The 12,998-nt window shown below is 52.3% G+C and overlaps 1 protein-coding gene across 2 annotated transcripts in view; it reads left to right on the top strand.

Moving 5' to 3' along the window:
* samd12 (sterile alpha motif domain containing 12) overlaps window positions 1–12,998 on the top strand; it is a 53,932-nt gene that overhangs the window by 28,608 nt on the left and 12,326 nt on the right. Inside the window, exon 5 of one of the 2 annotated variants that reach the window (XM_029166633.3) lies at window positions 2,117–2,441. The exons of the other annotated variant lie outside the window; for it this stretch is intronic. Within the exon in view, the coding sequence (XP_029022466.1) occupies window positions 2,117–2,199 (83 nt within the window). The 3' untranslated portion in view covers window positions 2,200–2,441. Of the gene's footprint in view, window positions 1–2,116; window positions 2,442–12,998 lie in introns of those variants that run through there. 2 annotated transcript variants of the gene reach the window in all.

Raw genomic sequence — 12,998 nt, 5'->3', positions numbered from 1 at the left:
ACAGCGACTCACGCGTGCAGCGGGTCGCTGTCGAGTGCCGTTAACTCCGACTCTGCCTGTTTCGGCGCCGCAGACATGGCGTAGCTTCCTGCTTAACCGGATCCCAGTGGAGCAGTAGGGGAACAGGCCGCGAGGGCGACCGCCGCGCCGCGGTTTATGGGACGTTCTGGTACATGTTTAACTACAGCAATAATACCGAGGAGGGTGATGGCAACGAGAGCAGCGCTGGCGTCAATAAAGCCCGTAATCAAAGCAAATAACGTCCATTTATCCGGGAGTTAGCACATCACGCGCCGGCTGCAGATGATAAAGCCGTGTTTTATGGGAGCGTTTCTGTGCCGCTGTGACGGTATAAATATCTCCTGGCAGCAGTTTGACCCGTGAAAGTTCCGCATCGATCGGGACGCGAGATGCGCCGCGTGCTAAACGCTCCGCGAGCGCTGCGCAGTCGCGTCCCATCTGCTTTCTGCGCCCACGTCCCACCCGCCGACCCCGGGGGGGTCGGAGGTTGTCCCGCAGCAGTCGTCCCGCGCTTCCCCCGTCACGCGTGAACTCCACGAGCGCGTTGGCGCGAAGGTAGCGGACGCGTGGGCGCTAGTGAGTCAGTGTTTTGATCTGCGCGGCTCGTTCGGACGGGGACTTGCAGGACCGCGGGTGTGGGGAATGAGAGTCTTAGCGCTGGATCTGTGGTATGGTTTCCCTTCAGCTTCTTATTTGTGCAGTGATGAACCTCAGTGGGGGGCCACAATTTGCATTTGGTCTAAATTTAGATGCAAAGCTCTGGGAAAACTCCCAATTTGGAGTTTTTCATAATTAAACATACACAGTGTGAAATGATAATGAGAAAAATATATATAGAATTAATGGACTAAATGAATAACGATTTGATGAAGATCTGACGCTGCTGGACGCAAATTGTCACCAAGCAGCTGGAATCTGAGCCCAAATACACGTTCTGTGCTTGAAATACAAACAAGTTCCAATATTGAAGTCTCTTGGGTGAATATTGTTTCCACCACCTTCCTGTAGGCTGACACCAAGCGTAGCCGTAACCATGTGGAGAATGAGGAATGGTGCTATAGGCTGACATTTACATCTGATTAACAGGAGCCTACGGTACAATCCCTCATATTCTACATGGTTACAGCTATTCTTAGACACTTCAGAGCCACCAACTGACTCTGTCCTAGTCATCAGCTCCATTTTGTCTCCTTTGTGTGTCCTCTGGGAGCAGACAAAAGAAAAGCAAGGCTGGTGTAATTAAAGTATTGGACTGAGGAGCTGGTTATGATATAATCATAATTTGCCAGGTTATTAAAGGTGGGACTTACAGGCAGGTTTTTTGTGTAATTCAAAATTAAAATCTGCAGTGTCTGTACAAATGCTTATCTAATGGTGATGTGAAGTGATCAGTGCCCTGCTGGTCGATCAAACGATAACAGCTGATAACAGTGCACAAGAAAAGGATACTCTGATATTTAGACCCGGTAAAAAGTGGGCTGCTCCAAATTAATCACAGACCGGAACATGAAAACGAGAGCCACCAAATCTCCAGAGAAAGGTTGGAACTGAAGGCGTAAAGAGCATGAAACCTGTCCGGTCTATTGTAAATCCATTAAACCGTCTGTATTTCAGTCCAGTGTTTGAATCGTCGTCTTTTAACTCAATCTGTGAAGGAGTTGAGCAGGAAGAACAGGAGCGTGAGTGACGGAAGGCGAGTGGGAAGCAGCACAACAGTGGACTGAGTTACATCCCACCAACATATCGATTATTTTAGGCAATGAACAAGAGGAAGGATGTAGAAGCACTTATGAATATCAGTTGCACGACTCGGTTTCAATAGTCGTCACGCTCGCTGACAGTTACTGAAGTCTGACTGAAGTGAGCGTTTTTAACCACGCAGCTGTTTAATATTTCGCTTTCTGGGACACAATTGTAATAAAGTAAACAAGAACTGTTTCAATTGTAGTTTTATCGGTCACTTGGGTTCGTTAATGATGCTCGCAGCATTTAATCAAGCGTTCTCCTTTTGGAGCCGTGTCACTTTTTATCTTTTATGTAAAGGGTTTTTCTCCACATTAATAATTGATTCGTTTTACGTTTTTTTTTTTCCCAGAAAGCGAACACAATACTGTGGAAAATGACTCAACAGGAAGACACCTCTTACGCAGAAGGAGAAAGATGATAGTCATCAGCTGAACATGGCGTTCAGCTGTGGACGCCATCCGTCCTCGTTCGCCGTCGAATGGGAGCGAATGTCAGATAGATTCGTCAGAGTTCACGGCGACGGAGCTGCTCGACGGCAGCGGGTCATCGTTTATCACAATGACCTCATAGAGGCCACGAGAGGCACTCGATAGAGTTTCCTTCCTGGAAACCGTTGCTCCAATAAATTAACCCTTTGTCAATTGAGGCCCTACAGACTGCCTACAGACGTACAGTAGCAGGCGATCTGTCAACGCTACGTGAGACTCCTTCCCACACATTCCATGAATTTTTACCAATCCCCGTCTCTGTGCTTCCTGTCACTCGCTCTCTTGTACTTTTGAACTCCTGCCCCCCCCTTAATCCCATTTCCTAAAATGGCCCTGTGTCTCCAGCACGTTCCTTCCGACCGCTGCCAGGGAATTGGGGTCTCGGCGTTCGCTCTCCAGCCGCGTGTAAATGAGCGGAAGGGGGGGGGGCAACAAGAGGAGGAGGAATGAGGAGCGGCAGCAAATAGAGGAAGGGATTGGAAGGTGAGGAGGGGCTGATGACATTACCGCCCTTCAAGCAGATTACCAGCGTCTCTCCTCTCCTGATATTTCATGTTGCCATCAGGGATATTTAACAGTTTAGTCCAACACGTCATTAAAGCTCTGTAACATGTGGAATAAAGACGCCGTCGGTCATTTGTTCAGCTCTTTGCGTTCGGCAGTGAATGGCGACCTCTGTGACATCGCCTCCTGTGTCACGGTGCAGGAAAATTGAAGCTACAACCAGCAGACGTTTAGCTGAGCTTAGCATAAAGACTTGACAACTAGCCTGCTTTGTCCTCTCATTTTATTTATTTTTTTGCGGGGACGTTAGGATTATGTGCCAGGCTACTTCCTGGACGGGTTCATGTCTTCGCCGCCGTGCTGCTAAAGGAAGTGGCAGAGCTCAGGCGAACGAGATAAACGAGGCCTGCGTTAATTAAGTAGGGTTTAAATGCTACCTGCTGCCTGAGTAAACACAGCCAGGCTCCCCATTCATCTGCTTCACCCACAGTACTTACTACAGCAACTTATCCTGCAGTACAGACAGAAATGTTATCATTTAACATAACGAAGCGCGTGTCGGGGCGTAAATTAGTGAATGTGTTTTCCTGTATGCACCTGAACGCATCAGTTAGCTCGTTAAAGCGCTCCGCTGTGTAAAGCGATGATTCTCTGCCCCAGCGTAGCGGGTGACGCAGCAAAAGCGAGTTTTGAGACGGAGAGAGAGACGGAGAGAGAGAGGGAGGGAGAGAGAGAGTGTGAGAGTGGGAGAGAGAGAGAGTGAGAGAGAGAGAGAGTGTGAGAGAGAGTGTGAGAGTGAGAGGGAGAGAGAGAGAGAGAGAGAGAGAGAGAGTGTGTGTGTGTGTGTGTACTTACACTGCATCAGGCTCGGGGGAAATCTAACCAGGCAATATCCAAAGCAAGGCACTGCGCTCCTGCCACCTTAGCCCCACACAATTACAATACTATCTGACAAAGATATTGAGCGCGGATCCCCTGCTATTTCTGTGGATGCGTGTACCCAGCAAGAGCCTGATTTTATATAAAAGTACCAAAAATGCCATTAACGCTGACTTATTGAAAAGAGGGGCCTGCAGCCAAACACGGTGCCAATATGTTGACTCTCCGGAGGCCGGCGCCGAGCGCAGAGGTGATTTAAGCTGCGATTTTCTTGTACAAGGTGCAGGGTGTGGTTTTGCGAAGGTGACCTTTTCCTATAAACCAGGGCCTGAAGAGGCGGCGGGCGGCGGTTACTAGTGGACAGACCTCTGGTTTAACACAATATTTAGTGGAAAATGCTCGTTGTATGAGTTTATCTGCTAATTGGCTTTTTTTGTGAATCCACTCGTTCAGTAAAAAAACAACGTTTCGACTGTGATTTGTCGCAGGATGAGGAGTTTTGCACATTTGAATAAAAACTAAAAGGCACAGCTGCAATCTGAATAATGTTTAATAGCACGTTAAATGGCCCGCTGCACATCATGGGGAAGTTTTTCCTCCTGCAGACCTGCAGAAGTATCCGTGGGTGGCTCCGCGAACTCCGCCGGGAAACGGGGCGACGCTCGCGCATCCTCTGGGTTTCGCCACAACGCAGATGGTGAAGATGAATCGGGCTCGCGGAGCACGGGGGAAGATTACCTGCAGAATTTAAGTGGCGTCAGCATTCTCGGCGGCGGTAATAATAAAACGCTCCATACGGGAACTTTTGAAATATCACGCCATTCATCGGAGAAGCTTGTTCTTTGTCTCTTATCTGATCACCTGCAGGCATAAGGGAGGTTTTTACATTTGATTTGGGGAAAGGGGGCAGATGGATTCTTGTATTTAATGTTGGTATCAGCACGAATGTGTTTGCCTCTTACCTTTAGCCTGTGTGCGTACACTCACATGCACCCTCTTGGCTTCATTTAAACCTTTTCTGAGTTTATCCCTTAATTGAAGCTGACCCGACGCTTTGAAAACACCCTCTTCTGCCCACGAGTCGTATCAATTACACGTTCCTTTTGATGTTGCTTTGGTTTTAATGACTCTCCACAGCCCATGTTAAATTCAAGAGCCCTGCTATTCCCTTGTATTCTCCTCCGGGATCTTGGAGCATGTGAAGTCCTCTGCTTCTTCGCAGACATCAGAGGATGTTGCTAGGACACGGCGTGATGTAAACGCACGGTTACCGCACACCAAACAGATGCAATGTGCATGATATGGACTAAGACTGGCCTCGAGGAGGGGAGACGGAGCAGTAGGTGACACGTTTATGGGGGAACTCACAGATCGGAGTTGAACGATAACCAGGACGCACATCTGGAAGCTACAGCACAGCTCCTGCAAATCAATGATTTTATTGGCGTTTGGAAGTGCGGTTTCTTTGCATTCCAAACTAGCGAATGTGGGAATCCGCGGTTTCGCTCGAGGCAGCGGCGTGAACACACGCGGATGACGACTGGCGCCACTTCCTCCTGTTTCCATTTCCTCTTTTCTGATTGAGCCCATCACTTCTCTCATAAACACAATAATCTCAGGTCACATCAGTTAACACTCCATCAGAATGTGTCAATGCAACACAAATTCATGAATTATTCATTCTGAAGCAATCATTTAATGTAAAGTACTTTCTTTCAGTTGCATATTCATATTACACAAATGTCCTCATCATTATTTATAATATTTCACCTTCAAATTCAACATGTCAAATATTCCCAGAAAAACAGTTATTTTTCGAGGGCTGTTTGGTGAAGACAGTCCCACTAGAACCCCTGAGAGTGTGTGTGTGCTTCAGTTTACAGACTCTGTTTCCTCCAGTGTCTTCTACCAAAATGTCATGCACGCCGTAATAACACAGTTATTACCACATGACCTTCCTCAGCCCCTTCATCTTCGCTCTCCCGCCGTCGCCGCTCCGCCCCTCCGCCCCCGGCCTCAGAACCGAGGCGGTGTCGGGTTAGCGGGTCGATGGAGGGGTTTGTAGCTGGAGGCACGCCTTCCCCTGTGTTCTGAGCAGCAGAGCGGAGCTCGGCACGTGGAAGTCCTGCTAACCCCCATTAGCCTGTAGCGATGGATTACCCCCCCCCCCCACACACACACACACACACACACACACACACACACTGCTTCTACGAAGACTTGCTGACAACGACAGAGTGAAATTTTATTTGGGGCCAAGCAGGTGTTTACCGCATGCTAAACAGACGCCGTGGTAGGAATGCGATTAGCGCGCGGTATAAAACTGGGGGACGCTTAAGGAAAAGCACTTTACCGAAAGGTTCCGGCTGATGGAGCCACGTGACCTTGGCGTGCAGGGGCTCAGGTGATGGTGCGGAGGAGGGCGAATGCTGGAGAGCTCGGGGGCTAATTAGTCATTTATTCATATTGTGGCTGGAAATCGCAGTCACCTGCAGCTCGGCTTCGTCAGGAAAGCACAGCGTGGCTTTATTTAGTCAAATCCAGGGTTGTGACCAGCAAACATGAGTTTCCAGGTGCATCACTTTAGATTGAAGGCTCGTCCGCTGCGCATCGTTTCCCAATCGCTTCATTTCTGCCGTCACGCTCTAAACTCCTGCGCGTGAGCGCCTGCGTTGAATAAAAAGCTGCTTCCTGACAGCGGCCGGCTTATTTATTCAATTATTTATGCTGTGGAACCACGGTGCCATGTGATCCTGCTTCGTCGACCTGTGCAATGATTAGCTCTTAACCTTCAGCCTTAACCCAATTAGAAGAAGGACGCAGACTGAAAACCACAAAGAGGTTCATTCATTTTCTGTCCGCACGCGTCCCTTCCTCCACCTCTGTCCTCATGCTCCTCCGTGTCTGCTGTAAAATGCTTTTCCATGTCGTCGCTCACTCTCATCACCCACTGTTGTTCCACTGATCCCCGCGTTTCCCGTCGCCTCGTCTTTTTCTGGCCAATATAAGGGCCAATATGAAATTTCTTGGTTGATGGCGAGTCCCAGCCGCTCTGTCAGTGTGTGTGTGTGTGTGTGTGTGTGTGTGTGTGTGTGTGTGTGTGTGTGTGTGTGTGCGCGTGCGCGTGCTTGTGCGTGCGTGCGTGTGTGTGTGCGCGCGTGCGTGTGCGTGCGTGTGCGCGTGCGTGCGTGCGTGTGCTGTATTCATTTGTCCGGATGGGACCGTGACTGTTTCTTCTTCGTGGCTCTGCAGGCTGTCAGTCTGATTCCATTCCTCCGTGGGGGGCGGCTGCGGGTGCAGATGCTGCAGATTGCAGCGTTGCGTGCGCTACAGCGGTGCCCGGGCGTGTGTTTCGCCAGCGCTTCAATTAAAGCCAACCGGCTCCTGGGAGGAGGAGCGGTGGCCGTCCGCCGCGGTGCAGACGCGCACTCCATTCCCCGAGACTGATCGAATGGTTCCACGCGATACAACACGGCCTGATGGAAAATAGCGCGGGAGGCCGGCGAGAAAAAAAGGCAAAGAAAGAAAGGAACAGTGCCTGACTTTTGTGACTCCGCGGGCTGTGGCTGTTTGTCGGGGACCCGTGTGATTGCTGGCTTCCCCACACTCTCGCATACAGCACAGCTGCTGCAGAAAATTACATTTTACAGAAAATGGCCGCCCCGCGATGCGCACGGCTGCACCTTTGGAACTGGAATTGCTAGAGTTCGTCATTGTTCGCCTCACGCCGTCCATATTGTCGCCGCCTCATGTCGAATGTGTGCATATATTTTTATGGTTATTAATCATAGTGGCATCTCATTTTTACCGGCCTATTCCTGCGAGTGCACAGAATGCTGCTGTCGCGCAGCATCAGCGCCGACGCCTCCCGGGGAATATATTGACTTAAGCTGGGACCTTGTGCGCCTCGTGCATTCCTCACATGAAGTTACACCCGTGCAGTCATATACTGTGCAGCAGCAGCGGTTTCAACGTGGTTGGCCCTGGGTTTTGTCTATTTTAGCTCCAGAGCAAACCTCAAGGTGAGGCCGTAGGAAGGAGGAGCGGCGCGTGCGCTCAGTGTGGTGCTGGAGCGGTCCGGGTCGGCCCGTCCCCCTCGGAGCCCAGTGTCACTGCAGATCACAGCCACTGGATCGCAGCGCTGCAGGGGTCGCGCTTTCGGGGAATCTCCTCCAATTTGTCACCCGTCACTGATGCGTCCACGGCCGCCGCTGTAAATGTGAAAATGAAGAAGGGGGAAGAAGCGCATTCGCTCATGTCTCCTCCTCGGCCCCGTCGCTGGTGAAGCGTCGTGTACCAAACCCAAGCCGAGTGTTTTCCTTCTCGAGGGTCCCCCGTAAACAAACCTGCGGAGCGGCTCCGCGAGCGCCCCACGAAGACGGCGGCGTTTAGCTGGAGGCGACGCTCCTTAATCTTGACGTGTGACAAACGACACTAATTTCCTCTTCTTTTCTCCTGCAAGCGTCTGATGATGTAAACACCTCAGCTTAACTACTGCTGCAGATTGCCTGAAGTGGAGGTTGGAGGTGTGTGTGTGTGTGTGGGTGGGGGTGTGTGTAAACCTGTGCTTAAAATAGTCTCCATATTCATATAAGTACACACTTGATTGTTCAGTAATGAGAAGCGAGAAATAAATTATCCTTAAACAGTCGCCAGGTTTGTGACTCCATCACGTCCAGACGCTGATTAAGATCTTTGGGCTGCAGCAGTAATTACCTGCCAGCTACTTGTCTTAAACATGCAGCAGACCCCGGGGGGAGATGATGGAGGCCTGAGGGAGAAAGGAGTGGGGGTTTAAATGAAAGGGGGGGAGTCTCAAAGGTGTTTCTGTGAAGTGGACAGAGCTTGATGTGATGGGGCAGTAAAACAGCAGCTGACGACACTGAAGGGGGCCAACGTATAAAGCGACAGGCTCTTCTCTCTGCTGGAGATTGTTTCTCCCATTTTGGAGCGAGGTGGCTTTCATCGCATCGAGCAGTGACACCTGTCTCATGTGCAGCGGGGAAAAGCCTCGGAACACATTAGATAGGAAGAGAAAACACTGGAGGGTGCTGGGTGCTCGAAGCTGAATGCTGGGTGCTGAATGCTGGATGCTGGGTGTTGTGTGTTGGATGCTGGATGCTGGGTGCTGGATGCTGGATGCTGAATGCTGAATGCTGGATGCTGGGTGTTGGGTGCTGGATGCTGGGTACTGGATGCTGAATGCTGGGTGTTGGGTGCTGGGTGCTGGGTGCTGGGTACTGGATGCTGGATGCTGGATGCTGGGTGTTGTGTGTTGGGTGCTGGATGCTGGGTACTGGATGCTGAATGCTGGGTGTTGGGTGCTGGGTGCTGGGTGTTGTGTGTTGGGTGCTGGATGCTGGGTGCTGGATGCTGGATGCTGAATGCTGAATGCTGGATGCTGGGTGTTGGGTGCTGGATGCTGGGTACTGGATGCTGAATGCTGGGTGTTGGGTGCTGGGTACTGGATGCTGGATGCTGGGTGTTGTGTGTTGGGTGCTGGATGCTGGATGCTGAATGCTGGATGCTGGATGCTGGGTGTTGGGTGTTGGGTGCTGGATGCTGGGTACTGGATGCTGAATGCTGGGTGTTGGGTGCTGGGTGTTGTGTGTTGGGTGCTGGATGCTGAATGCTGAATGCTGGATGCTGGGTGTTGGGTGCTGGATGCTGGATGCTGGATGCTGGGTGTTGGATGCTGGGTGCTGGGTGCTGGGTGTTGGGTGCTGGGTGTTGTGTGTTGGGTGCTGGATGCTGGATGCTGGATTCTGGGTGTTGTGTGTTGGATGCTGGATGCTGAATGCTGAATGCTGGATGCTGGGTGCTGGATGCTGAATGCTGGATGCTGGGTGCTGGATGCTGGGTGCTGGATGCTGGTTGCTGGGTGCTGGGTGCTGGGTGTTGTGTGTTGGGTGCTGGATGCTGGATGCTGGATGCTGGGTGTTGTGTGTTGGATGCTGGATGCTGAATGCTGAATGCTGGATGCTGTGTGTTGGGTGCTGGATGCTGGATGCTGAATGCTGAATGCTGGATGCTGGGTGTTGGGTGTTGGGTGCTGGATGCTGGGTACTGGATGCTGAATGCTGGGTGCTGGGTGTTGTGTGTTGGGTGCTGGATGCTGGATGCTGGATGCTGGGTGTTGTGTGTTGGATGCTGGATGCTGAATGCTGAATGCTGGATGCTGGGTGCTGGGTGCTGGATGCTGGATGCTGGGTGCTGGATGCTGGTTGCTGGGTGCTGGGTGCTGGATGCTGGATGCTGGATGCTGGGTGCTGGTTGCTGGGTGCTGGATGCTGGATGCTGAATGCTGAATGCTGGATGCTGGGTGCTGGGTGCTGGATGCTGGATGCTGGATGCTGGGTACTGGATGCTGAATGCTGGGTGTTGGGTGCTGGGTGCTGGGTGTTGTGTGTTGGGTGCTGGATGCTGGATGCTGGATGCTGGGTGTTGTGTGTTGGATGCTGGATGCTGAATGCTGGATGCTGGGTGCTGGGTGCTGGATGCTGGATGCTGGGTGCTGGATGCTGGTTGCTGGGTGCTGGATGCTGGATGCTGGATGCTGGATGCTGAATGCTGGATGCTGGGTGCTGGGTGCTGGGTGCTGGATGCTGGGTGCTGGATGCTGGATGCTGGGTGCTGGGTGCTTGGTGCTGGGTGCTGGGTGCTGGATGCTGGGTGCTGGATGCTGGATGTTGGGTGCAGACCCCGTGAGACGGCGACGATGACGATGCAACGTCCGGCGCGTGATTGACAGGATCAGCAGCGGTTACTATGGCAACCGACAAAGCTTCAAAGCATCTGGGTCAGACCTAAATGAAGCCCTAGTCACTCTGTATCTCAGCTGCTCCTGACAAAACGTGAACTAGGCTGAATGAGCAAGTCCGCATCGACGGAGCGGCCGCTGAGTTGGCTGATAAACACACAGCACACATGTACATCAGCAGCGAGCTGTCAACCCGTCGCTGTGGAGGAGTAACAAAGGGCCCTGTCTTATCTATATCTCCTTCCTCTGCTCCGTTTAGTCAGGCATTGTAGCTCCCGTCTCTTCACCTCCCCCAAATTAAGGCCTGCATTCAGGCATCAATCACGCGGGCGCAGTCTTGAGCAGAGCAGGCGATAAAGACACGCCGGCAGTGGCGCTTATTTGTCCATCAGCGACCGACTGAGCGCCGGTTAGCGGCCGTTAGCGCCGTTAGCTCACGCTGCGCAACCAGCGGCGCCGGCTCGGCCCAGCCGTCTCCACTCGTGTCTGTGAGGAGACCTCGCCTCAGCAGGATGGATGATTCATTTAAAGGGGCATTGGAGCATATGTTGTTAGCTTGATGCCTTTGAAAGCAACATGAACATCCTGGACGTGTGCAGCGCTCCTAAAGCCACCGCTTTGCTGGCTCTGGTGTGATGGTGGGACGTGATTCACAGGAGGGAAGTCTCATTTTTCTGCCTCTTGACTGCTCCTACTTGAAGCCACTGAGGCGTGCGTGAACGAAGCAGCCCCTTCTTATTTGTGTTTTCACTCTCATTTACTCTCCCTGACACTCGGCTCCCCTTCTCCTCAGGTTAGCAATTAAGCATCCTCGGGTTTTCTCAAATCCTCTCGCTTCTTGCGGAGAGAGCGATTATCGTGCCGCGAGTGTTTGAGGAGAACGACCTGATTTGCATTTCTCTCCGTGCGTCAGTGTTTCCCCCAGGCTCAGACGTCCACTCAGAGAAGCGCAAAGGCGCTTGTTAACAGAAGGACGTATAACAGCCCTCCACTAAAGTACTGCCATCTGATCAGCTCCTCACCTGGGTCAAACCCTGTTTATTCTGCTGTGGACGGGTGGGTTTGACTCCAGAGTCACAGAGAGTCACAGGCATTAGATTAGCTAATTGAAAGAGCTTCGTTCGCCTGTTTCTTCCTCCACACTTTGTTTCCTGTTGGTTTTCCCACTCCCATGGTGGATTTGCTGCCGCGGTGTCATCGGGGGTCACCCCCGATCCCTCCGGGTCCCCTGTGGCTCTCATTGTCTCCCACCCAAAGGGCCGGATGAGCGCGGGCGGCCTCGCTGCCATCCAGTAACATGGCAAATGTCTCTCACTGTGTGATTACTCAGTGTCAAGTAGGCGGTGAAAGCAGGTGACACGTTTATTTGTGGGGCGTGCGCGAAGACGGCTCTGACGATTAGTCATTATTTGTGCAAATGTTCCCTCTCTCCGCATCCACTTCCCGGGGATTTAAAATAAAAACACTTGCCGCACATTGCGTCCGCTCTGGCTGATCTGGAACGGGCTCCACTCCCACGCCGTGGAGCTGGACCGCGCGTCCTGCATCGCGGAGGACGGAGGAATCGGCCGCTTCGTTTCACGTCTGGTCTCCGCTTTGCTCTGTGGACGACGACCCCTGCAGATGTCCACTAATCCCGTTTAAAAGGGGGTCTGTGCATTTAATAGGTCAGAGATGTTCTCTGGGGTGTGAACATGTGCAGCAGGACAGTCGGGCTGTGAAAATGGTTTCAGCGGAGCAGACAGTCGGGATCTGGGACTCGACTGCAGCCTTGAGAGGAGATGTTATATTAAAAGCACTTAAGGACAAAGGCGTCAGCATGCTTTAATTAACTAAGACAGGCAGAGCCTCGTCTCAGGGTTCCGAATGGAAGGACGGTTCCTCAACTGGAACCGCTTTGTGGAAAACGCAGAGCAGCCTCGCGGTCCTCGAGCGAAGGATGAGGACGTGGGCGCCGCTGTCACTTATCGCCGGCGCTTCGAATACCGAGCGCGTCGGATCGGAGGAGCGTGGAAACCGTCGCCGACTGTGCGTCTAATGCATTTGGCAAACAAGGCGGACGGCTGCCGGCGGCGAGGCGGCTCCGCTGCCTGCGTCGCATCAGCCACCCTCTGCGTCTGTTGACCCAGACGCGACGCGATGCCAGCGGCAGCCGTGATCTGAACACACGTGCACGGAGATATGGCTGGCTGCAAGGCATGCTGGGACATCGTGAGCGTGCTAATAGCTAATATGGGGCTATAATGAATTCCCCCAAGGTGTGACGCACGTACAGCATCAGGGTTAATATTAATGATATGGCTGCTCTGCTGCCTGCAGATGCCCCCCCACACACACACACACCAACGTTATCGCGCTGCCCACTCGATGCCGTGCTTCTGCCGCTTCTGGCCGTGCCGGGGTTAAGGAGCGTTGCTCAAGGGCGATGCGGTGCAGAGGAGAGGCGAGTTCAGACCCCCCGCTGCTACAAACACGTCTAATGGCACCGGCGGCAGGAGCAGGCGGCGCTGGTGGAAAACACAGGGAGATGCTGGGGGGTTCAGAGTCAGCAAAGAGTCTGACGACAGCACTTTCGGGGTGAGGATCAGATTTAGCTCTTC

The sequence above is a fragment of the Betta splendens genome, chromosome 11, assembly GCF_900634795.4.
Source record: "Betta splendens chromosome 11, fBetSpl5.4, whole genome shotgun sequence".
Taxonomy (NCBI): domain Eukaryota; kingdom Metazoa; phylum Chordata; class Actinopteri; order Anabantiformes; family Osphronemidae; genus Betta; species Betta splendens.
Note: the sequence above shows the minus strand (reverse complement) of the source record. Positions and strands in the feature narration are given on the sequence as shown.